Source organism: Oncorhynchus gorbuscha, linkage group LG06 (assembly GCF_021184085.1).
Source record: "Oncorhynchus gorbuscha isolate QuinsamMale2020 ecotype Even-year linkage group LG06, OgorEven_v1.0, whole genome shotgun sequence".
NCBI classification, from domain to species: domain Eukaryota; kingdom Metazoa; phylum Chordata; class Actinopteri; order Salmoniformes; family Salmonidae; genus Oncorhynchus; species Oncorhynchus gorbuscha.
The window spans coordinates 84,435,138-84,460,813 of NC_060178.1; the positions used below are offsets into that span (position 1 = coordinate 84,435,138).

The window sequence follows — 25,676 nt, forward strand, 5'->3', positions numbered from 1 at the left end:
AGACCTTGGTAGCGGGCCACTTCGGTGGCATTGTGTTATGTTCAAAGCTGGTGGAGAAGGTATTTAGCTTGTCCGGAAGCAAGACATCGGTGTCTGTGATGTGGCTGGTTTTCCCTTTGTAGTTTGTGATTGTCTGTCAACCCTACCACATACGTCTCGTGTCTGAGCCGTTGAATTGCGACTCCACTTTGTCTCTGTACTAATGTTTTGCCTGTTTGATTGCCGTACGGAGGGAAAAAAATACACTGTTTGTATTCCGCCATATTCCCAGTCACCTTGCCATGGTTATATGCGGGGGTCCGCGCTTTCAGTTTGCTACCACCTATCCACGGTTTCTGGTTTGAGTAGGTTTTAATAGTCACAGTGGGTACAACATCTCCTATACACTTCCTGATGAGCTTAGTCACCATATCCATTTATTCAATATTATTCTCAGAGGCTACCAGGAACATATCCCAGTTCGCATCAAAACAATCTTGAAGCCTTGATTCCAATTGGTCAGACCAGTGTTGAATAGACCTTTGCATGGGTATTTCCTGATTGAGCTTCTGCCTATAGGAAGGGAGGAGCAATCTGATGATCTGATTTGCCAAAGGGAGGGTGGGGGAGGGCCTTGTATGCATTTCGAAAGGTTGAGTAGCAGTGGTCCAATGTTTTTCCAGAGCGAGTACTACAGTCAATGGGTTTTTATTGTTTTATTTCACCTTTATTTAACCAGGTAGGCCTGTTGAGAACAAGTTCTCATTTATAACAGTGACCTGGCCAAGATAAAGCAAAGCAGTGCAACAAAAACAACACAGTTACACATAAACAAAGGTACAATCAATACCAGAAAAGAAAAATAGAAAACTCTATGTACAGTGAGTGCAAATGTAGAAGATTAGGGAGGTAGGCAATAAATAGGCCCTAGAGGTGAAAATAATTACAATTTAGCATTAATACTGGAGTGATAGATGTGCAGATAATGATGTGCAAGTAGAGATACTGGGGTGCAAAAGAGCAAGAGGGTAAGTATTAATATGGGGATGAGGTAGTCGGGTGTGCTATTTACAGATTGGCTGTGTACAGGTACAGTACAGCTGCTCTCACAGCTGATAGAACCGGTAGTGTTTTCCTCAAATTTGCTTTGTTAAAATCCCCAGCTACAATTAATGCGGCCTCAGGATATGTGGTTTCCAGTTTGCATTAAGTCCAGTGTAGTTCCTTGAGGGCCGGCTGTGACTATAACCAAAGTTAATTCTCTTGGGAGGTAATACGGTTGGCATTTGATTGGGAGGTATTCTAGGTCAGGTGACAAAAGGACTTGAATTACTATATGTTATCACAATCACACCATTAGTAGTTAACATGAAACATACACACCCGCCTTTCTTCTTCCCTGAGAGTTCTTTATTCCTGTCTGTGCGATGTACTGAAAACCCAGCTGGCTGTTTGGACAGGGACAGTATATCCCGAGAGAGTCATGTTTCCGTGAAACAGAGTATGTTACAATCCCTGATGTCTCTCTGGAAGGAGATCCTCGCCCTGAGCTTGTCTACTTTGTTAGTGAGTAATATACTCTGAAGCAGTGGATGGTGTACACACCTCCTGAGTCAAACGAGAAGTTCACTCTGGATGCCTCTTATCCACTGGCAGTGTTTTGGAGCATCGTCTGGAAAAGTTCAATTGCCCTGTGGGGTACAGTACAAACAAAATATCCAATTCGAGAAAGTCGTATTCCTGGTTGTAATGCTAGTGAGTTACCACCGCTTTGATATCCAAACATTATTTCCGGCTGTAAGTAATAACACAAAAGAATTCTGGGCTAATAATGTAAGAAATAATACAAAAAAAACGAAATACTGCAAAGTTGCTTAGGAGCTAGAAGCAGATCTGTCATATCTGTCAGCGCCATCTTAGTTTTGTCAAGTTGGCTCGATGTCCTTTTGGTTATGCAGTGTTGCAGTTCTTGACACAGACCGTGCACCTGGCACCTACTACCATATCCTGTTCAAAGGTACTGCAATCTTGTGTCTTGCCCATTCGCCCTCTCTCTGAATGAGACACACACAATCCATGTCTCATTTGTCTCAAGGTTTAGAAATCCTTCTTTAACTTGTTTCCTCCCCCTTCATCTACACCGATTGAAGTGGATTTAACAAGTGACATCAATATGGGATCATCGCTTTCACCTGGATTCACCTGGTCAGACTATGTCATGGAAAGGGCGTTGTTCCTAGCCACCGTGCCTCTACATCTGCATTGCTTGCTCTCTGGGGTTTTAGGTTGGGTTTCTGTATAAACACTTTGTGACAACTGCTGCTGTAAAAAGGGCTTTATTAATACATTTGATTGATTGATGGGAAGAGCAGGTTTTCTTACTATTTTGTATACTCAAGCAATAGGCAGAATGAATGATTGATTTCTTCAGTGCCTGTGTGATCCAGCGGTTACACTCAGTGACCCCGGCACACATATACCTCGGCATGGATTCGAATCTGGCCCACTGCCGTTTAACTCATGAATGATCGTCTATTTTTGATGCATTAATTCCGCCTGGTTGCAGGTTTAATTGTGTGTGGTTACAGGGTTACGACAGAAACAACTCAAAGGTTAACAGTTTAAGCATGAATTACTAGTGCTTAAGGTTAGGGTTATGGTTTGGGGAAGGCTCAAAGCAACATAATAAAAACGATGCACATATCATCAGTATTCCTAGTACTCTTGGTGCTTGCTAGAGCATTGGTCTCAGCGGTGACAATGGATAGGCTAACAGGCAGCGTACAGAATGTAGCTTATATGTAGGCACTAGATCAGTGGTTCCCAAACATTTTATAGTCTCTTACCCCTTCAAACATTCAACCTCTAGCTGTGTAACCCCTCTCAACACCGGGGTCAGCGTACTCTCAAATGTTGTTTTTTACCATCATTGTAAGCCTGCCACACACACACAATATACTATACATTTATTAAACATAAGAATGAGTGTGAGTTTTTGTAACAAACCGGCTCGTGGCAAGTGACAAAGAGCTCTTATAGGACCAGAGCACAAATAATAATATTATAATAATCAATCATTTTGCTCTTTCTTTAACCATCTTACATATAAAACCTTATTTGTTCATCGAAAATTGTGAATTACTCACCACAGGTTAATGAGAAGGGTGTGCTTGAAAGGATGCACATAACTCTGCAATCTTGTATTGGAGAGAGTCTCCGCCTTAAATCATTTTCCACAGACAGTCTGTGCCTGTATTTAGTTTTCATGTTAGTGAGGGCTGAGAATCCACTCTCACAAAGGTAGGTGGTTGGATACTTTGAGCGCAGCCGTATCCAGAAATCTGGCAGGGGTTTCTGATTAAATAAGATTTTCACATAACCGCTTGTTGCAATTTCGATGAAGCTCTCTTGTTCAGATATCGGTAAGTGGACTTGAGTCAGGGCATGAAAGGGATAACGAATCCAGTGGTTTGTGTGGTCCGTTTCATGAAAGTACCTGCGTAATTGCGCACCCAACTCACTCAGGTATTCGCTATCACATTTGACATTGTCCGTAAACTTGGGTTAATTTGCACACAAAAAAATCACACAATGATGGAAAAACCTGTGTTGTCCTTGTTGTCCTTGGGGAGTAGCCTAGTGGTTAGAGTGTAGGGTCGGCAGGTAGCCTAGTGTTAGAGCTGACAAGGTAAAAATCTGTCTTTCTGCCCCTGAACAAGGCACTTAACCAAACGTTCCTAGGCCGTCATTGAAAATAAGAATTTGTTCTTAACTAACTTGCCTGGTTAAAGAAAGGTACAAAAAATAATACAGAGAAGAGCACCAACTTCTTCATCATAGCCTCAATTTTGTCCCGCACATTGGATATAAACTCAGCAAATAAATAAACTCTACCTCTCCACTGTGTTAATTTTCAGCAAACTTAACATGTGTAAATATTTGGATGAACATAACAAGATTCAACAACTGAGACATAAACTGAACAAGTTCCACAGACATGTGACTAACAGAAATGCAATTATTTAAAATTAATTATTTAAAAATAAAATGTGAATCACATTTTTATTTTGCGTACCCCCTGACGGCATTACACGTAGCCTTGGGCTGTCCATATTTGAAATGTCAAAGTAAATCCAGTCAATCAGGTGGGGTGGAGTTATTTGTGCCAGAAGGACATCGGCTGGAATCAAACCCACGCCAACATGGTAAGCCCATACTGTATGTGCGCACTGATGGAAGTGTCCCTAACCACTAGACCACCATCAGGCCACGATTGAACTTAATTTTGACCTTAGGATACATTTGAAACTTGTTTTGTCGTAGCCTAGTGGAGACCAATATCTATCTTGTGTTATTATGCTATACACTGTAAAGAGTGTCCATGACAGACTGACCAGGTGAATCCAGGTAAAAGCTATGGTCCCTTAACCTCTAGCGTCGAGCAATCCCGTATCCGGGAGCGTAATCATAGCCTCAATCTCAAAACCATAACGCAACGTTTCCTATTCATGAAAATCACAAATGAAATGAAATAAATATATTCAAACACAAGCTTATTAGCCTTTTGTTAACAACACTGTCATCTCAGATTTTCAAAATATGGTTTTCAACCAAAGCTACACAAGCATTTGTGTAAGAGTATTGATAGCCTAGCATAGCATTAAGCCTAGCATTCAGCATGCAACATTTTCACAAAAACAAGAAAAGCATTCAAATAAAATAATTTACCTTTGAAGAACTTTGGATGTTTTCAATGACGAGACTCTTAGTTAGATAGCAAATGTTCATTTTTTCCCAAAATATTATTTGTGTAGACGAAATAGCTCCGTTTTGTTCATCACGTTTTGCTAAGAAAAAGACCGGAAAATGCAGTCACTTACAACGCGGAACTTTTTTCCAAATTAGCTCCATAATATCGACAGAAACATGGCAAACGTTGTTTAGAATCAATCCTCAAGGTGTTTTTCACATATCTATTCGATAATCTATCAGTGGTGGCAGTTGGCTTCTCATCAGAAGCAAACGGAAATACTGCAGCTGGAGATTACGCAATAATTGCGACGGAAGAAACCAAGCGACCGCATGAGGCGGTTTTAAAAAATGCAGCACTTCCTGATTGGATTCTGTGGCACTCACAAACAATATCTTTGCAGTTTTGGAAACGTCAGAGTGTTTTCTTTCCAAAGCTGTCAATTAACTCGACGTACCTTGACATGAATTGGGTATGGCAACAGATGACCTTATAGAGTTCTACTTATTTCAGAAGAAAACAAGAAACTGCAGTTGCAGTGGGCTAAGGAATGAAAACACTGAACACTGGAGAATTGGAAAAACATTACCTGGTCTGATGCATCCTGGTTCCTGCTGTTTCATGCTGATGGGAGGACAAGGGTATGGAGAAAACCACAAGTACATGCATCCATCATGCTGCCTGTCATCATTGCAGGATAGTGGTGGTGATGTGATGGTGTTGGGGTGTGTTTTCATGGCACACATTGGGCCCCTTGATAAAAGTGGAGCAACATTTGAATGCCACAGGATAGCTAAACATCATTACCAATCAGGTGCATCCCTTCATGGCAGCAGTGTATACATCTGTGAATTAATTTTTTCCCAGCAGGATAATGCCCCATGCCACAAGGCTAAGTTTGTCCAGGAATGGTTCCACGGAAACTGCAAGTGGCCTGCCCAATCACCAGATCTCAATCCAATGGAATCTGTGGGATGAGATGGAATGAGCTAATCGGAGTAGAGATCCACTATCAGACAACTTTACACAACTGTGGGAAGCATTGGAGTCAACATTGGCCAGCATCCCTGTTGAACCCTTTCAACACCTTGTAGATTCCATGACCTGACAAATTGAGGCTGTTCTGAGGGTAAAAGATACATTTTTGATACATTCAGATACATTTTTGTACATTTGAATCTTGCCATAATAGAGCCTTGTCCTAACGTTTGTGTGCGCGAGAGAGAAAATGATTTTGATAGCAATCCCTGTTCCCAATGACTCAACTGCCCCTGCATGGACCAACAGAGATTTGCTCATTTTCAGACACTCACGAGGCTCATTTGAATTTTCTGATGCAGCAGGAAAATTATCTGCGACAAAAGATCCAACATCTGTAATGCACTACAGTCCTCAGCTACAATTGACACCTTTAACTAAAGCATATATTTGACACCACAGTTAGGACTCTCCTTCTAACCATTCACTCAGATCAGCCTTGGAGAGGGTGTCCCAGAACAAAATAAGATATAAAAATAAAAATGTGAACAAATAACAGAGAGAGAGGTGAAAAGAAAAACAGAGTGAGAGAGGGAAAAAGGGTAATACGTAAATACTTAGTCAGGAGATGTTTTGGAACCGCTTAGATGACAAATCGAATAAAATATCTTCTTCAAACCAAAGTACACTTTATACAGTATGAATCACAAATTGGTTAAAACTGCGTTGACAGAGGTCTGTTTGAATGTGTGAACATGTGTAGTGCTGAGACAATGAACCCGAACACTTAACAACTACTACTGCGTTATAGAGATGAGCTTCTGAGAATGAATTGAGAGTGGTTAAAGTTGATGTTTGTACAGTATGTGTTTACTAGTGAGATGTTGACCACTGTATTTATTGTTTATATTTATTCATTTGAAATTTTGCAGAAAGAAATCTCTTGAGATTTACCTTCACGTTTTCGAGTGTCCAAAAAAACAATACTTAGTAACAGGAATAATATGGCAACTACTTCTAAATAATAATAGCAATTAAATAATAATCATACTTTTTTAAAAGTACATTAACAGCTAATAGGCCTACAGCTAAAAATAACTACTGCTACAACTACTAATACAAATAATAAAACTAAGTACAGTACCTATAATATATAGTGCATTCGGGAAAATATTCACACCCCTTGACTTTACACATTTTGTTACATTACAGGCTTATTCTAAAATTGATTAGATTGTTTTTTTCCCTCCTCAATCTTCACACAATACCCCATAATGACAAAGTAAAAACATTTTTTTAAACATTTTTGCTAATTTATAAAAAATAAAAAACTGAAATATCCCATTTCCGTAAGTATTTCAGACTCTTTACTAACTTTGCTGAAGCACCTTTGGAGGCGATACAGCCTCGAGTCTTCTTGGGTAGGACACTACTAGCTTGGCCCACCTGTATATGGGGAGTTTCTCCCAGTCTTCTCTGCAGATCCTCTCAAGCTCTGTCAGGTCGGATGGGCTCTGTCTGTGTCACTTAAGGACATTCACAGACTATTCCTGAAGCCACTCCTGTGTTGTCTTGGCTGTGGGCATAGGGTTGTTGTCCTGTTGGAAGGTGAACCTTCAGGTGAGTGCTCTGGAGCAGGTTTTCATGAAGGAACTCTCTGTACTTTGCTCCGTTCATCTTTCTCTCAATCCTGACTACTCTCTCAATCCCTGCCGTTGAAAAACAACCCCCAGCTGTCAGGAACCGGTTACGAACCCGGGTCTCCGGAGTGAGAAACAGTCACTTAACCAACTGAGCTACGAATAGTTGGCAGAACCCAGAAGATGAGGCAGACACAGCAGTACTTGAGACGGTGTATTTAATGAAGTAAAAAGTGAAGTTCTTCAGGAAAACATGTAACTCCACAACCTCAAAAGGAATTCCACAAGAACAAAGGTAATCCTCCAAGACAAAAAGGTAAATCCACAAGGTGGAAGGTATAGCACAAAAAGCCTCAAAAAGATACTCAAAAACAAACAATCAAGAACAAAAAACAGAATTCCACAAGAGAGTCCACCGGGATCAACAAGAGTTCACAGAGTACTAGGGTTGGGTGCTAACATACAAACACAGAGCAAAGGACTGAGGAAAACAAAGGGTTTAAATACAATCAGGGGAAACGAGGCACAGGTGCAAATAATAATGGGGATCAAGGGAAAACAAAAGGTCAAAAGGCACAATGGGGGCATCTAGTGACCAAAAACCGGAACAACCCTGGCCAAATCCTGACAGAATTCCCCCCCCTAGGAACGGCTCCTGACGTTCCTACCAGCTCTCTCAGGGTGGAGGGCCCTGAACTGACGAATGAGGTCAGGGTCCAGTATGTCTTTGGCAGGAACCCAGGAGCGCTCCTCGGCACCGTAGCCTTCCCAGTCCACCAGATACTGCAGGACCGCTGCACCCGGCGGGAATCCAGTATCCGATGGACGGTATAAGCCGGCTGGCCTCCAATGACACGAGGCGGAGGGGGAGGTCTGTCTGCCGGGACAAGGGGAGAAAAAACAACAGGTTTTAATAAGGAAATGTGAAATGTGGGATTAATCTTAAGGGATCTGGGTAAGTGTAGGCGATAAGAAACTGGGTTAACTCTCCTGGCAACCTTAAAGGGACCGATGTATTTTTGGGACAGCTTGCGAGACTCCACCCGTAGTGGTAAGTCTCTTGTGGAGAGCCAGAGTCTCTGGCCAGGGCGCAGGGTAGGCCCGGGACGGCGACGTCTGTTGGCTTGTTGTTGGTACCTCTGTGAGGAACGCATAAGATTAAGACGGGTCTTCCTCCACATAAGCCGACAGCGTCTGACGAACTTCAAGGCTGAAGGCACTCTGACTTCTGCCTCCTGGTCCGGGAACAATGGAGGGGCATAGCCAAACTGACACTCGTGCGGGGACATACCAGTGGAGGAGGAGCGCAAGGTGTTGTGCGCGTATTCGGCCCAAACAATGAAGGACGACCATGTGGACGGGTTGTTACGAGTCATACATCGGAGGGTGGTTTCCAGCTCTTGATTCATCCTCTCTGTTTGGCCGTTGGACTTCGGATGGTACCCTGAAGATAGACTGGCAGAAGCCCCCATGAGTTGGCAGAAGGCCTTCCAAAATCTAGAGGCGAATTGGGGACCTCTGTCAGAAACCATATCTTGAGGAATGCCGAAGACTCGGAACACATGATTAATTACCAACTCAGCCGTTTCCTTGGCAGAAGGTAACTTAGTCAGAGGGACGAACCTGGCCACCTTTGAAAACCTGTCGATTATGACTAGAATAGTAGTATTGCCATGGGATGGAGGAAGGCCAGTAATAAAGTCCAACGAGATATGGGACCAGGGTCTGTGGGGAACAGGTAAAGGGTGAAGGAGTCCTTGCGGGCGGAGGTGAGAAGATTTGCCCTGGCAGCACACGGGGCAGGCATTTACGAAAGTGGCAACGTCTTCTCTTATGGTAGGCCACCAGAACTTACGCTGGATGAACTCCAAGGTGCGGCCTACGCCCGGGTGACAGGTGAGGCGAGAGGAGTGCCCCCACAGAAGGACCTGAGTCCTCACTGCCTTGGGGACAAACAACCGATTGGCAGGACCTCCTTTCGGGTCCGGTTCAATAGCTTGAGCTTGTCTCACGGTATCCTCAACTTGCCACGAGATCGGAGCCACGATCTTAGCAGCAGGAAGGACAGGCATGTCCGTGTCATCTCGAATGGCAGGAGCGTAGACTCGGGACAGGGCATCCGGTTTGAGATTCTTCGACCCGGGCCGATAGGTGAGGATAAACTGGAATCGATTGAAGAAAAGAGACCATCTAGCTCGTCTAGAGTTCAACCGCTTCGCCTGCTGGATATACTCCAGATTTTTGTGGTCCGTAAGCACTTGAAACGGGTGAGAAGCCCCCTCGAGCAAGTGTCTCCATTCCTTCAATGCCATCTTAACCGCTAGGAGTTCACGATCCCCCACATCGTAGTTCCTCTCAGCCGGGGTAAGCCGGTGTGAGAAGAAAGCGCACGGATGAAGCTTCTTGTCTTCACCCCTCTGAGACAGGACAGCTCCAACACCAACCTCTGAGGCGTCTACCTCCACCACAAACGGTTCATCTGTAGTCGGTAGTATCAGGATGGGAGCAGAGAGGACGCGCTGCTTGAGTCCTTGGAAGGCCGTCTCAGCTTCTCTTCCCCACAAAAACCTAGCATTGCCACCCTTGGTTAAAGCTGAGAGAGGGGCTGCCACCAAGCTGAAGTTCTTGATGAACATGCGGTAAAAGTTATTGAAGCCCAGGAAACGCTGAACTTCCTTAACGGATTTGGGGGTGGGCCAATCCGCTACCGCCCCTACCTTCCTGGGGTCCATTTGGACTCGACCGGGTTCCACTACAAATCCCAGGAATTGTACTCGGGATGAATGGAATTCACATTTTTCCGGCTTAACGTACAGATGGCTGTCTAGGAGGCATTTGAGTACTTGTCTGACATGCTTTGTGTGTTCTTGAAGAGAGCTCGAAAAGATGAGGATGTCATCCAAGTAAACAAACACAAATATGTTAAGCATATCCCTAAGCACATCATTTATGAGCGCTTGGAACACCGCTGGGGCGTTGGTCAGGCCGAAGGGCATCACCAAGTATTCATAGTGACCAGTAGGCGTGTTGAAAGCGGTCTTCCACTCGTCACCAGGTCTGATCCGCACAAGATGGTATGCGTTCCGCAGGTCAAGCTTAGTGAAAACAACTGCTTCCTGGAGCAGCTCGAAGGCTGTGGCCATAAGGGGTAGCGGGTAACGGTTACGGACGGTTATGGCATTGAGTCCCCGGTAGTCGATGCAAGGACGTAATCCACCGTCTTTCTTGGCCACAAAGAAAAACCCTGCTCCCGCCGGGGAGGTGGATGGACGCATGAGGCCTGCTTCCAGAGCGTCCTTGATGTAGGTATCCATAGCAGCTCGTTCGGGTGGAGATAGGGAAAAGATCCGACCACTGGGGGGGCAAGTGCCCGGAAACAGTTCGATGGGGCAATCATAAGGTCTATGGGGTGGTAGCATGGTGGCCCTCTGTTTGCTAAATACCAGTTTGAGGTCATGGTAACACTCGGGAACTCGGGTCAGGTCGATGGATTCTAAAGACTTGGGAGTAGAACTCGGTGAATTCGGGAAAATACAAGTAGCTTGGCACGTAGGACCCCACTGCTTGATAGTTCCCACAGACCAGTCGATGTGAGGGTTATGGCTGTGATGCCAGGGGTATCCAAGGACGAGAGGGAACTCGGAACAGGAGATCAAATGAAAGTTCATCAATTCCTGGTGTTGTGAAACTGAAAGTCGCAAGGAGGTAGTGACATGAGTGACAAGTCCAGATCCCAAAGGGCTTCCATCCAATGTAGTAACCCTCATGGGGTCACTTAGAGGTTCAGAGGGAACGCCATTCTCCTTTGCCCAGACACCATCCATGAAGTTACCTGCGGCTCCAGAGTCTACCAAGGCTTGAAGGTGAAGCTTGTGGTTGTCCCAGGAAAGGGTGACTGGAATGAGCAGACGGGAGTTGGACGGATGTGAGGATGTTATGTTTCCCGTTACAGTTCCCCCCGGTCTGTACGGGACAGAGCGTTTCCCTGGAGCCCGGGACACGTGGAACGGAAATGGCCCGGTTTGCCGCAATATAGACAGCGTCGCTCCCTCATCCGGCGGTCTCTCTCAGCCTGGGAGATGCGTCCAATCTGCATGGGTTCCGGTGGAGCCAGCGAGGATAAAGGTGGGGACTCGGAGCTGGGACTGATAGGGGCTAGAGGTCTACGGTTGAGTTCTATTCCTCTCAGACGCTGGTCAATGCGTGAGGCCAACTTGATCATGGACTCGAGATTGTCCGGTGGTTCCCGAGTGGCCAGTTCATCTTGGATAGTGTCGGAAAGGCCTTTCAGAAAGCACACCGTGAGCGCCTCGTTGTTCCAGCCACTCGCTGCTGCCACCGTGCGGAACTGGATGGCATAGTCCGTCACGCTGCGCCGACCTTGGTGGAGAGTCAGGAGCTGTTTGGCTGAGTCAGGACCACTGCTTGGGCCTTGAAACACTCGTTTGAATTCCTCAGCTAAGGCAGAGTAGCTGGCACAGCAGGAACTATGGGCATCCCACACAGCAGTAGCCCAGGCCAGGTCTTTTTCCGACAGCAGGGTGATGATATATGCGATCTTAGACCGGTCGGTGGGGAACGACGAGGGTTGCAGCTCGAAGGAGAGAAAACATTGGGTGAGAAACCCTTTACAAGCACTTGGATCACCTGAGAACCGTTGGGGAGGTGGAAGACGAGGTTCAGCCAGAGGGTTAACTGCCATGGGTACGTGAATCTGAGGTACTGGGACGGGAACTGTTGCCGGGGTAAGTCGATCAGATATCTGCTTTATGGAAGTCAGCATCTCCGACAGAAGATGAGAATGTCTAGCCATTAAGGCCTCTTGCTGAACCAGGGCGGCTTTGTGGCGTTGGACAGTCTCCTGGTGGTGGGACAGCATGGCAACAAGGTCCTGGGAACTGGCTGCCTCTGGGTTCATTTTTGGCTCTGTGTTTCTGCCAGGACCCGGTTACGAACCCGGGTCTCCGGAGTGAGAAACAGTCACTTAACCAACTGAGCCATGAATAGTTGGCAGAACCCAGAAGAATAGGCAGACACAGCAGTACTTGAGACGGTGTATTTAATGACGTAAAAAGTGAAGTTCTTCAGGAAAACATGTAACTCCACAACCTCAAAAGGAATTCCACAAGAACAAAGGTAATCCTCCAAGACAAAAAGGTAAATCCACAAGGTGGAAGGTATAGCACAAAAAGCCTCAAAAAGATACTCAAAAACAAACAAACAAGAACAAAAAACAGAATTCCACAAGAGATTCCACCGGGATCAACAAGAGTTCACAGAGTACTAGGGCTGGGTGCTAACATACAAACACAGAGCAAAGGACTGAGGAAAACAAAGGGTTTAAATACAATCAGGGGAAACGAGGCACAGGTGCAAATAATAATGGGGATCAAGGGAAAACAAAAGGTCAAAAGGCACAATGGGGGCATCTAGTGACCAAAAACCGGAACAACCCTGGCCAAATCCTGACACCAGCATGATGCTGCCACCACCATGCTTCACTTTTGGGATGGTGTCAGGTTTCCTCCAGATGTGACACTTGGCAATCAGGCCAAAGAGTTCAATATTGGTTTCATCAGACCAGAGAATCTTGTTTCTCATGGTCTGAAAGTCTTTTAGGTACCTTTTGACAAACTCCAAGCAGGCTGTCATGTGCCTTTTACTGAGGAGTGGCTTCCGTCTGGCTGCTGTACCATAAAGGCCTAATTGGTGGAGTGCTACAGAGATGGTTGTCCTTCTGGAAGCTTCTCTCATCTCCACCGAGGAACTCTGGAGCTCTGCCAGAGTAACCATGGGCTTCTTGGTCATCTCCCTGACCTCCCTTCTCACCCGATTGCTCAGTTTGGCCAGGTATACATACAGTACCAGTCAAAAGTTTGGACACACCTACTCATTCAAGGGTTTTTCTTTATTTTTACTATTTTATACATTTTAGAATAATAGTGAAGACATCAAAACTATCAAATAACACATATGGAATCATGTAGTAACCAAAAGATAGATATTGGTCTCCACTAGGCTACAACAATACAAGTTTCAAATGTATCCTAAGGTCAAAATACATTTTATACTTGAAATTCTTCAAAATAGACACTCTTTGCCTTGATGACAGCTTTGCACACTCTGCAAAGCTGATGTTCGATGAGACCACCTGCTCATCAAACATCTCATTACAAGATCATGGGCATTAGTACGGGAAGGTTTTCCATTAGATGTTGGAACTGTGAGGGCTTGCTTCTATTCAGCCACAAGAGTGTTAGTGAAGTCGAGCGATTAGGTCTGGCTCACATTCGGCTTTCCAATTCATCCCAAAGGTGTTCGATGGGGTTGTGGTCAGGGCTCTGTGCAGGCCAATCAAGTTCTTCCACACCGTTCTCGACAAACCATTTCTGTATGGACCTCGCTTTGTGCACACACAGGGGCATTGTCATGCTGAAACAGGAAAGGGCCTTCCCCAAACTGTTGCCACAAGGTTGGAAGCACAGCATTTATTTTATTTTATTGAACCTTTATTTAACTGGGCAAGTCAGTTAAGAACAAATTCTTATTTACAATGACAGCCTACCCCAGACAACACTGGGCCAGTTGTGTGCCGCCCAATGGGACTCCCAATCATGGCCAGATGTGATGCAGTCTGGATTCGAACCAGTTGATGCCTCTTGCACTGAGATTCAGTGTCATAGGCCACTGTCCCATTCGGGAGCCCAATTGAAATGTTAGGAATTGTCTGGAATGTCATTATATTCTGTAGCGATAAGATTTCCCTTCACTGGAACTAAGGGGCCTAGCCCGAACCATGAAAAACAGCCCCAGACCATTATTTAGGGTTGGCGCTATGCATTGGGGCAGGTAGCATACTACTGGCACCTGCCAAACCCATATTTGTCCGTCGGACTGCCAGATGTTGAAGCATGATTCATCACTCCAGAGAACACGTTTCCACTGCTCCAGAGTCCAATGGCAGCAAACTTTACACCACTCCAGCTGTCGCTTGGCATTGTGCAAAGTGATCTAAAACTTGTGTGTGGCTGCTCGGCCATGGAAACCCATTTCATGAAGCTCCCGACGAACAGTTCTTGTGCTGACGTAGCTTCCAGAGGCAGTTTGGAATTCGGTAGTGAGTGTTGCCACCGAGGACAGACGATTTTTCCACACAACGTGCTTCAGCATTCGGCGGTCCCGTTCTGTGAGCAGCAATGCCACTCCGACATTGCTCGTTCTAATATTTATTTCTTAATTCCATTTTTTTACTTTTAGATTTGTGTGTATTGTTGTGTATTGTTAGATATTACTGCACTGTTGAAGCTAGGAACAAAAGCATTAAGCTACACCCACAATAACATCTGCTAAATATGTGTATGTGACCAATAACATCTGTTAAATATGTGTATGTGACCAATAACATCTGTTAAATATGTGTATGTGACCAATAACATCTGTTAAATATGTGTATGTGACCAATAACATCTGTTAAATATGTGTATGTGACCAATAACATCTGTTAAATATGTGTATGTGACCAATAACATCTGTTAAATATGTGTATGTGACCAATAACATCTGTTAAATATGTGTATGTGACCAATCAAATGTGGTTTGATTTGTGTGGCCTACCACTTCATGGCTGAGAAACGTTGTTGCTCCGAGACGTTTCCACTTCACATTAACAGCACTTACAGTTGACAGTTGACTACCCCCTAACTCCCAAAACCTGACCCCTACCCCTAACCTTTAGACTGGAGGGAGAGTGATGGTCGTGAGCCCAGGAGAAGAGGGCACATAGAGGCTATGGAGCGCTTGCTGCAACAGGTCCGCGCTACACACACACACTACAGCTGCGGAGGTGAGTAGACACACACACACGTAAAACAGCTCTCTCTTCTCCATCAGTGTGTGTGTGTGTGTGCGTGCGTGCGTGTGTGTCTGCATGTGTGTCTGCGTGTGTGTGTGTCTGCGTGTGTGTGTGTGTGTGTGTCTGCGTGTGTGTGTCTTCTCACTCTAAGGCCACACTTCTTCCAGTAGATTAACTTTGTATTAAAGTGAATAAATGAAGCATGAAACTAAAAGTGTTTTTACTCCAGTATGCTATGAATGGGTTCTCACAGTACCTCTCACACACACACACACAAACAGTAGGCACTCCTCTCGTCACTGCCCCCCCTTAAACACCAGGGGTCCGTGTGTACATAAATAATGTTTCATACGTTTATCCATTCTGGATTATACACATTTATGTGTTTTAGCATGTCAACCGTATAGCCTTGCTTTGTAAATCATCATGCTGGTAGAGAAAATACACCTAGGGGGAGGGGGGAGAGAGAGAGAGAGATGGTAAGAGCTACTAAAGCCCACCGTGAGTGGCGGTCAGAGCTGGAGGGAGTTGTTGTTCATAAGATCAGATCCACCATCAGGATGGGGGATTTCTCGACCATTATGATGGATCCTAGCTGTTTTCAGATCAGTCCCACGGGCATCTTTCTGGTGGGCACAACACAGGGTAGGTAGAGTTGCGTTAGCAAGTGTGTGTGTGCGCGTGTGTTGGTGGTACGATGTGGCCTCAGTGTCTGGCTTAGTGCTTGACCCCAATCTTCGTGGTGGCGTGAGGGATACGAGGAAGAGAGGGAGGGATGGATGGAGAGAGGTATAGAGGGCGGCTGTGCAGGCAGGGTGCTGAAAGTTGCCCAGCACGCACAAACGGCAGCTTCATGTCTAATGTGGGACACCCCGAGAGAGAGCGTGCATGTGTGTTTGTTGGCGGGGGGGTGAAGAAAAACCCACCGTCACTCAACCGCTTAGGAGTGAACAGCTATGATGTCAGTGGGTTCGCTGCCAGCCACACACACACACACACACACACAGTCTGGAGTAGTAGAATATATTATACTAGAAAGAGATGGGGTGTGTGAGATTGTTTGTCAAAGTGGATTTTGGACAGACACTTGCAAACAGAGAGCAACCTCATGAAAGGACAGACAAAAATGTGTTAAACTTGTAGTGAAAAAACTTCTGTAGGCATTTATTTGGAGTTGTTTGAATATATGGTTAGAGTGTTCAGTTAATTACTCACTCTAGTAGTGTGTGTGTCTGACCATGGGTGTGTGTGTGTGTGTTTCCGACCGTGTGTGTGTGTGTGTGTGTGTGTGTGTGTGTGTGTGTGTGTGTGTGTGTGTGTGTGTGTGTGTGTGTGTGTGTGTGTGTGTGTGTGTGTGTGTGTGTGTGTGTGTGTGTGTGTGTGTGTGTGTGTGTGTGTGTGTGTGTGTGTGCCTGCGCACCCTCGCTCTGTGGGGTATGTGTTGACATAGTTTATTTTTGGCTTGTCAGTGTTAAAAAATACATTTGCAAAATGAATCAAAGGTTGGTACAATGCCACCACTATAGAAGGCTGGGAGCAAACCCCTCATTTACCAGGAAGGTTATCTTCATTTCTGATGTGTATATGTGGAGCTTAGAGGACCTACACTACCAGCACAGCACAGAGACAGGGGTGTGTGGCACACTGCACCCTGCATTCCCCCCCCCACACACACAGTCATGTTCTCACACAAACACAACCAGACCCAAATGGATCACACACACATTATTACACTCACACACACACTCTTTCGCTCTCTCTCTCTCCTCTCTCACTCTCACTCTCACTCTCACTCACTGCCCAGCTATGTAAGCAAACTCTCCAAACTGTATGATGCGCTTTTGAGGAGATTTCACTCTCTCTCTCTCTCTCTCTCTCTCTCTCTCTCTTACACACACAAACAAACTATGATGCGCTTTTGAGGAGATTTCACTCTCTCACTCTCTCTCTCTCTCTCTCTCTCTCTCTCTCTCTCTCTCTCTCTCTCTCTCTCTCTCTTACACACACACACACACACACACACACACACACACACACACACACACACACACACACACACACACACACACACACACACACACACACACACACACACACACACACACACACACACACACACACACACACACACACACACACACTCTCTCACCGCATCTCTCTTTCCTCACTTCCACCCCTTCCCCCTCTCTGTCTGTTTGTGCCAGCAGAAGTAGTTGGATCAGATGGAATGGTCCTCACCTCATTAATCACTACCAATCCAGTTTCTCTCACTCTCTCTCCTTTCTCTTTTTATTCTCTGTGACGAGGATCAAGCAGCCCTTGTCATATTATCCACTTGTCAAAAGCAGTTGACCTGGTGGAAACAGAAATACACAGAGACTTAAAGCCTGGCGAGTCACCAGCACCGTCGTCTGTTCGCACCGTCGTCTGTTCTGAAAACAATTCTGTTTCATGACAATACAGAGACTTAAAGCCTGGTGAGTCACCGGCACCGTCGTATGTTCTGAAAATAATTCTGTCTCATGAAAATACACAGAGACTTAAAGCCTGGCGAGTCACCGGCACCGTCGTCTGTTCTGAAAAGAATTCTGTCTCATGAAAATACACAGAGACTTAAAGCCTGGCGAGTCACCGGCACCGTCGTCTGTTCTGAAAAGAATTCTGTCTCGTGAAAATACACAGAGACTTAAAGCCTGGTCGAGTCACCGGCACCGTCGTCTGTTCTGAAAATAATTCTGTCTCATGAAAATACACAGAGACTTAAAGCCTGGCGAGTCACCGGCTCCGTCGTCTGTTCTGAAAAACAATTATGTCTCATGAAAATACACAGAGACTTAAAGCCTGGCGAGTCACCGGCACCGTCGTCTGTTCTGAAAATAATTTTGTCTCATGAAAATACACAGAGACTTAAAGCCTGGCTAGTCACCGGCACCGTCGTCTGTTCTGAAAAGAATTCTGTCTCATGAAAATACACAGAGACTTAACGCCTGGCGAGTCACCGGCACCGTCGTCTGTTCTGAAAACAATTCTGTCTCGTGAAAATACACGGAGACTTAAAGCCTGGCGAGTCACCAGCACCGTCGTTTGTTCTGAGAATAACTCTGTCTCATGAAAATACACAGAGACTTAAAGCCTGGTGAGTCAACAGCACGGTGGTCTGTTCTGAAAAGAATTCTGTCTCATGAAAATACACAGAGACTTAAAGCCTGGCGAGTCACCGGCACCGTCGTCTGTTCTGAAAAGAATTTTGTCTCGTGAAAATACACAGAGACTTAAAGCCTGGCGAGTCACCAGCACGGTCGTCTGTTCTGAAAATAATTCTGTCTCGTGAAAATACACAGAGACTTAAAGCCTGGCGAGTCACCGGCACCGTCGTCTGTTCTGAAAATAATTTTGTCTCATGAAAATACACAGAGACTTAAAGCCTGGCTAGTCACCGGCACCGTCGTCTGTTCTGAAAAGAATTCTGTCTCATGAAAATACACAGAGACTTAACGCCTGGCGAGTCACCGGCACCGTCGTCTGTTCTGAAAACAATTCTGTCTCGTGAAAATACACGGAGACTTAAAGCCTGGCGAGTCACCAGCACCGTCGTTTGTTCTGAGAATAACTCTGTCTCATGAAAATACACAGAGACTTAAAGCCTGGCGAGTCACCGGCACCGTCGTCTGTTCTGAAAATAATTCTGCCTCATGATAATACACAGACTTAAAGCCTGGCGAGTCACCAGCACCGTCGTCTGTTCTGAAAAGAATTCTGTCTCATGAAAATACACAGAGACTTAAAGCCTGGCGAGTCACCGGCACCGTCGTCTGTTCTGAAAAGAATTCGGTCTCATGAAAATACACAGAGACTTAAAGCCTGGTGAGTCAACAGCACGGTGGTCTGTTCTGAAAAGAATTCTGTCTCATGAAAATACACAGAGACTTAAAGCCTGGCGAGTCACCGGCACCGTCGTCTGTTCTGAAAATAATTTTGTCTCGTGAAAATACACAGAGACTTAAAGCCTGGCGAGTCACCAGCACGGTCGTCTGTTCTGAAAATAATTCTGTCTCGTGAAAATACACAGAGACTTAAAGCCTGGTCGAGTCACCGGCACCGTCGTCTGTTCTGAAAAGAATTCTGTCTCATGAAAATACACAGAGACTTAAAGCCTGGCGAGTCACCAGCGCCGTCGTCTGTTCTGAAAAGTATTCTGTCTCATGAAAATACACAGAGACTTAAAGCCTGGCGAGTCACCAGCACCGTTGTCTGTTCTGAAAAGTATTCTGTCTCATGAAAATACACAGAGACTTAAAGCCTGGCGAGTCACCGGCACCGTCGTCTGTTCTGAAAAGTATTCTGTCTCATGAAAATACACAGAGACTTAAAGCCTGGCGAGTCACGGGCACGGTCATCTGTTCTGAAAATAATTCTGTCTCGTGAAAATACACAGAGACTTAAAGCCTGGAGAGTCAACAGCATGGTCGTCTGTTCTGAAAAGAATTCTGTCTCATGAAAATACACAGAGACTTAACGCCTGGCGAGTCACCGGCACGGTCATCTGTTCTGAAAAGAATTCTGTCTCATGAAAATACACAGAGACTTAAAGCTTGGTGAGTCAACAGCACGGTCGTCTGTTCTGAAAATAATTCTGTCTCATGAAAATACACAGAGACTTAACGCCTGGCGAGTCACCGGCACGGTCATCTGTTCTGAAAAGAATTCTGTCTCATGAAAATACACAGAGACTTAAAGCTTGGTGAGTCAACAGCACGGTCGTCTGTTCTGAAAAGAATTCTGTCTCGTGAAAATACACAGAGACTTAAAGCCTGGCGAGTCACCGGCACCGTCGTCTGTTCTGAAAATAATTTTGTCTCGTGAAAATACACAGAGACTTAAAGCCTGGCGAGTCACCGGCACGGTCATCTGTTCTGAAAAGAATTCTGTCTCATGAAAATACACAGAGACTTAAAGCCTGGAGAGTCAACAGCACGGTCGTCTGTTCTGAAAAGAATTCTGTCTCATGAAAATACACAGAGACTTAAAGCCTGGCGAGTCACCGGCACCGTCGTCTGTTCTGAAAATAATTCTGTCTCATGAAAATACACAGAGACTTAATGCCTGGCGAGTCACCAGCACCGTCGTCTGTTCTGAAAATAATTCTGTCTCATGAAAATACACAGACACTTAAAGCTTAAAGCCTGGCGAGTCACCAGCACCGTCGTCTGTTCTGAAAATAATTCTGTCTCATGAAAATACACAGAGACTTAAAGCCTGGCGAGTCACCGGCACCGTCATCTGTTCTGAAAAGAATTCTGTCTCATGACAATACACAGAGACTTAAAGCCTGACGAGTCACCAGCACGGTCGTCTGTTCTGAAAATAATTCTGTCTCATGAAAATACACAGAGACTTAAAGCCTGGCGAGTCACCGGCACCGTCGTCTGTTCTGAAAAGAATTCGGTCTCATGAAAATACACAGAGACTTAAAGCCTGGTGAGTCAACGGCACGGTGGTCTGTTCTGAAAAGAATTCTGTCTCATGAAAATACACAGAGACTTAAAGCCTGGCTAGTCACCGGCACCGTCGTCTGTTCTGAAAAGAATTCTGTCTCATGAAAATACACAGAGACTTAACGCCTGGCGAGTCACCGGCACCGTCGTCTGTTCTGAAAACAATTCTGTCTCGTGAAAATACACAGAGACTTAAAGCCTGGCAAGTCACCAGCACCGTCGTTTGTTCTGAAAATAATTCTGTCTCATGAAAATACACAGAGACTTAAAGCCTGGCGAGTCACCGGCACCGTCGTCTGTTCTGAAAAGAATTCTGTCTCATGAAAATACACAGAGACTTAATGCCTGGCGAGTCACCAGCACCGTCGTCTGTTCTGAAAATAATTCTGTCTCATGAAAATACACAGACACTTAGAACTTAAAGCCTGGCGAGTCACCAGCACCGTCGTCTGTTCTGAAAATAATTCTGTCTCATGAAAATACACAGACTTAAAGCCTGGCGAGTCACCAGCACCGTCATCTGTTCTGAAAAGAATTCTGTCTCATGACAATACACAGAGACTTAAAGCCTGACGAGTCACCAGCACGGTCGTCTGTTCTGAAAATAATTCTGTCTCATGAAAATACACAGAGACTTAAAGCCTGGCGAGTCACCAGCACCGTCGTCTGTTCTGAAAAGTATTCTGTCTCATGAAAATACACAGAGACTTAAAGCCTGGCGAGTCACCAGCACCGTTGTCTGTTCTGAAAAGTATTCTGTCTCATGAAAATACACAGAGACTTAAAGCCTGGCGAGTCACCGGCACCGTCGTCTGTTCTGAAAAGAATTCTGTCTCATGAAAATACACAGAGACTTAATGCCTGGCGAGTCACCAGCACCGTCGTCTGTTCTGAAAATAATTCTGTCTCATGAAAATACACAGAGACTTAAAGCTTAAAGCCTGGCGAGTCACCAGCACCGTCGTCTGTTCTGAAAATAATTCTGTCTCATGAAAATACACAGAGACTTAAAGCCTGGCGAGTCACCAGCACCGTCATCTGTTCTGAAAAGAATTCTGTCTCATGAAAATACACAGAGACTTAAAGCCTGGCGAGTCACCAGCACGGTCGTCTGTTCTGAAAATAATTCTGTCTCATGAAAATACACAGAGACTTAAAGCCTGGCGAGTCACCAGCACCGTCGTCTGTTCTGAAAAGTATTCTGTCTCATGAAAATACACAGAGACTTAAAGCCTGGCGAGTCACCAGCACCGTTGTCTGTTCTGAAAAGTATTCTGTCTCATGAAAATACACAGAGACTTAAAGCCTGGCGAGTCACCGGCACCGTCGTCTGTTCTGAAAAGTATTCTGTCTCATGAAAATACACAGAGACTTAAAGCCTGGCGAGTCACGGGCACGGTCATCTGTTCTGAAAATAATTCTGTCTCGTGAAAATACACAGAGACTTAAAGCCTGGAGAGTCAACAGCATGGTCGTCTGTTCTGAAAAGAATTCTGTCTCATGAAAATACACAGAGACTTAACGCCTGGCGAGTCACCGGCACGGTCATCTGTTCTGAAAAGAATTCTGTCTCATGAAAATACACAGAGACTTAAAGCCTGGCGAGTCACCGGCACCGTCGTCTGTTCTGAAAAGAATTTGTCTCGTGAAAATACACAGAGACTTAAAGCCTGGCGAGTCACCGGCACCGTCGTCTGTTCTGAAAAGAATTCTGTCTCATGAAAATACACAGAGACTTAAAGCCTGGTGAGTCAACGGCACGGTGGTCTGTTCTGAAAAGAATTCTGTCTCATGAAAATACACAGAGACTTAAAGCCTGGCTAGTCACCGGCACCGTCGTCTGTTCTGAAAAGAATTCTGTCTCATGAAAATACACAGAGACTTAACGCCTGGCGAGTCACCGGCACCGAAAATCGTCTGTTCTGAAAACAATTCTGTCTCATGAAAATACACAGAGACTTAAAGCCTGGCAAGTCACCAGCACCGTCGTTTGTTCTGAAAATAATTCTGTCTCATGAAAATACACAGAGACTTAAAGCCTGGCGAGTCACCAGCACCGTCGTCTGTTCTGAAAAGAATTCTGTCTCATGAAAATACACAGAGACTTAATGCCTGGCGAGTCACCAGCACCGTCGTCTGTTCTGAAAATAATTCTGTCTCATGAAAATACACAGACACTTAAACTTAAAGCCTGGCGAGTCACCAGCACCGTCGTCTGTTCTGAAAATAATTCTGTCTCATGAAAATACACAGACTTAAAGCCTGGCGAGTCACCAGCACCGTCATCTGTTCTGAAAAGAATTCTGTCTCATGACAATACACAGAGACTTAAAGCCTGACGAGTCACCAGCACGGTCGTCTGTTCTGAAAATAATTCTGTCTCATGAAAATACACAGAGACTTAAAGCCTGGCGAGTCACCAGCGCCGTCGTCTGTTCTGAAAAGTATTCTGTCTCATGAAAATACACAGAGACTTAAAGCCTGGCGAGTCACCAGCACCGTTGTCTGTTCTGAAAAGTATTCTGTCTCATGAAAATACACAGAGACTTAAAGCCTGGCGAGTCACCGGCACCGTCGTCTGTTCTGAAAAGTATTCTGTCTCATGAAAATACACAGAGACTTAAAGCCTGGCGAGTCACGGGCACGGTCATCTGTTCTGAAAATAATTCTGTCTCGTGAAAATACACAGAGACTTAAAGCCTGGAGAGTCAACAGCATGGTCGTCTGTTCTGAAAAGAATTCTGTCTCATGAAAATACACAGAGACTTAACGCCTGGCGAGTCACGGGCACGGTCATCTGTTCTGAAAATAATTCTGTCTCATGAAAATACACAGAGACTTAAAGCCTGGCGAGTCACCAGCACCGTCGTCTGTTCTGAAAAGAATTCTGTCTCATGAAAATACACAGAGACTTAAAGCCTGGCGAGTCACCAGCACCGTCATCTGTTCTGAAAAGAATTCTGTCTCATGAAAATACACAGAGACTTAAAGCCTGACGAGTCACCAGCACGGTCGTCTGTTCTGAAAAATAATTCTGTCTCATGAAAATACACAGAGACTTAAAGCCTGGCGAGTCACCAGCGCCGTCGTCTGTTCTGAAAAGTATTCTGTCTCATGAAAATACACAGAGACTTAAAGCCTGGCAAGTCACCAGCACCGTCGTTTGTTCTGAAAATAATTCTGTCTCATGAAAATACACAGAGACTTAAAGCCTGGCGAGTCACCGGCACCGTCGTCTGTTCTGAAAAGAATTCTGTCTCATGAAAATACACAGAGACTTAATGCCAGAGTCACCAGCACCGTCGTCTGTTCTGAAAATAATTCTGTCTCATGAAAATACACAGACACTTAAAGCTTAAAGCCTGGCGAGTCACCAGCACCGTCGTCTGTTCTGAAAATAATTCTGTCTCATGAAAATACACAGACTTAAAGCCTGGCGAGTCACCAGCACCGTCATCTGTTCTGAAAAGAATTCTGTCTCATGAAATACACAGAGACTTAAAGCCTGACGAGTCACCAGCACGGTCGTCTGTTCTGAAAATAATTCTGTCTCATGAAAATACACAGAGACTTAAATCCTGGCGAGTCACCAGCGCCGTCGTCTGTTCTGAAAATAATTCTGTCTCATGAAAATACACAGAGACTTAAAGCCTGGCGAGTCACCAGCACCGTTGTCTGTTCTGAAAAGAATTCTGTCTCATGAAAATACACAGAGACTTAAAGCCTGGCGAGTCACCGGCACCGTCGTCTGTTCTGAAAAGAATTCTGTCTCATGAAAATACACAGAGACTTAATGCCTGGCGAGTCACCAGCACCGTCGTCTGTTCTGAAAATAATTCTGTCTCATGAAAATACACAGACACTTAAAGCTTAAAGCCTGGCGAGTCACCAGCACCGTCGTCTGTTCTGAAAATAATTCTGTCTCATGAAAATACACAGACTTAAAGCCTGGCGAGTCACCAGCACGGTCGTCTGTTCTGAAAATAATTCTGTCTCATGAAAATACACAGAGACTTAAAGCCTGGCGAGTCACCAGCGCCGTCGTCTGTTCTGAAAAGTATTCTGTCTCATGAAAATACACAGAGACTTAAAGCCTGGCGAGTCACCAGCACCGTTGTCTGTTCTGAAAAGTATTCTGTCTCATGAAAATACACAGAGACTTAAAGCCTGGCGAGTCACCGGCACCGTCGTCTGTTCTGAAAAGTATTCTGTCTCATGAAAATACACAGAGACTTAAAGCCTGGCGAGTCACGGGCACGGTCATCTGTTCTGAAAATAATTCTGTCTCGTGAAAATACACAGAGACTTAAAGCCTGGAGAGTCAACAGCATGGTCGTCTGTTCTGAAAAGAATTCTGTCTCATGAAAATACACAGAGACTTAACGCCTGGCGAGTCACCGGCACGGTCATCTGTTCTGAAAAGAATTCTGTCTCATGAAAATACACAGAGACTTAAAGCCTGGCGAGTCACCGGCACCGTCGTCTGTTCTGAAAAGAATTTTGTCTCGTGAAAATACACAGAGACTTAAAGCCTGGCGAGTCACCGGCACCGTCGTCTGTTCTGAAAAGAATTCGGTCTCATGAAAATACACAGAGACTTAAAGCCTGGTGAGTCAACGGCACGGTGGTCTGTTCTGAAAAGAATTCTGTCTCATGAAAATACACAGAGACTTAAAGCCTGGCTAGTCACCGGCACCGTCGTCTGTTCTGAAAAGAATTCTGTCTCATGAAAATACACAGAGACTTAACGCCTGGCGAGTCACCGGCACCGTCGTCTGTTCTGAAAACAATTCTGTCTCGTGAAAATACACAGAGACTTAAAGCCTGGCAAGTCACCAGCACCGTCGTTTGTTCTGAAAATAATTCTGTCTCATGAAAATACACAGAGACTTAAAGCCTGGCGAGTCACCGGCACCGTCGTCTGTTCTGAAAAGAATTCTGTCTCATGAAAATACACAGAGACTTAATGCCTGGCGAGTCAC

General features: G+C 45.1%; 1 protein-coding gene across 1 annotated transcript in view; it reads left to right on the plus strand.

The window, feature by feature from the left end:
• The window catches only part of ankfn1 (ankyrin repeat and fibronectin type III domain containing 1), a 286,097-nt gene that overhangs the window by 177,642 nt on the left and 82,779 nt on the right, over positions 1-25,676 (plus strand). Inside the window, exon 14 of the mRNA XM_046354362.1 lies at positions 15,083-15,190. Within this exon, the coding sequence (XP_046210318.1) occupies positions 15,083-15,190 (108 nt within the window). The remainder of the gene's footprint in view (positions 1-15,082; positions 15,191-25,676) is intronic.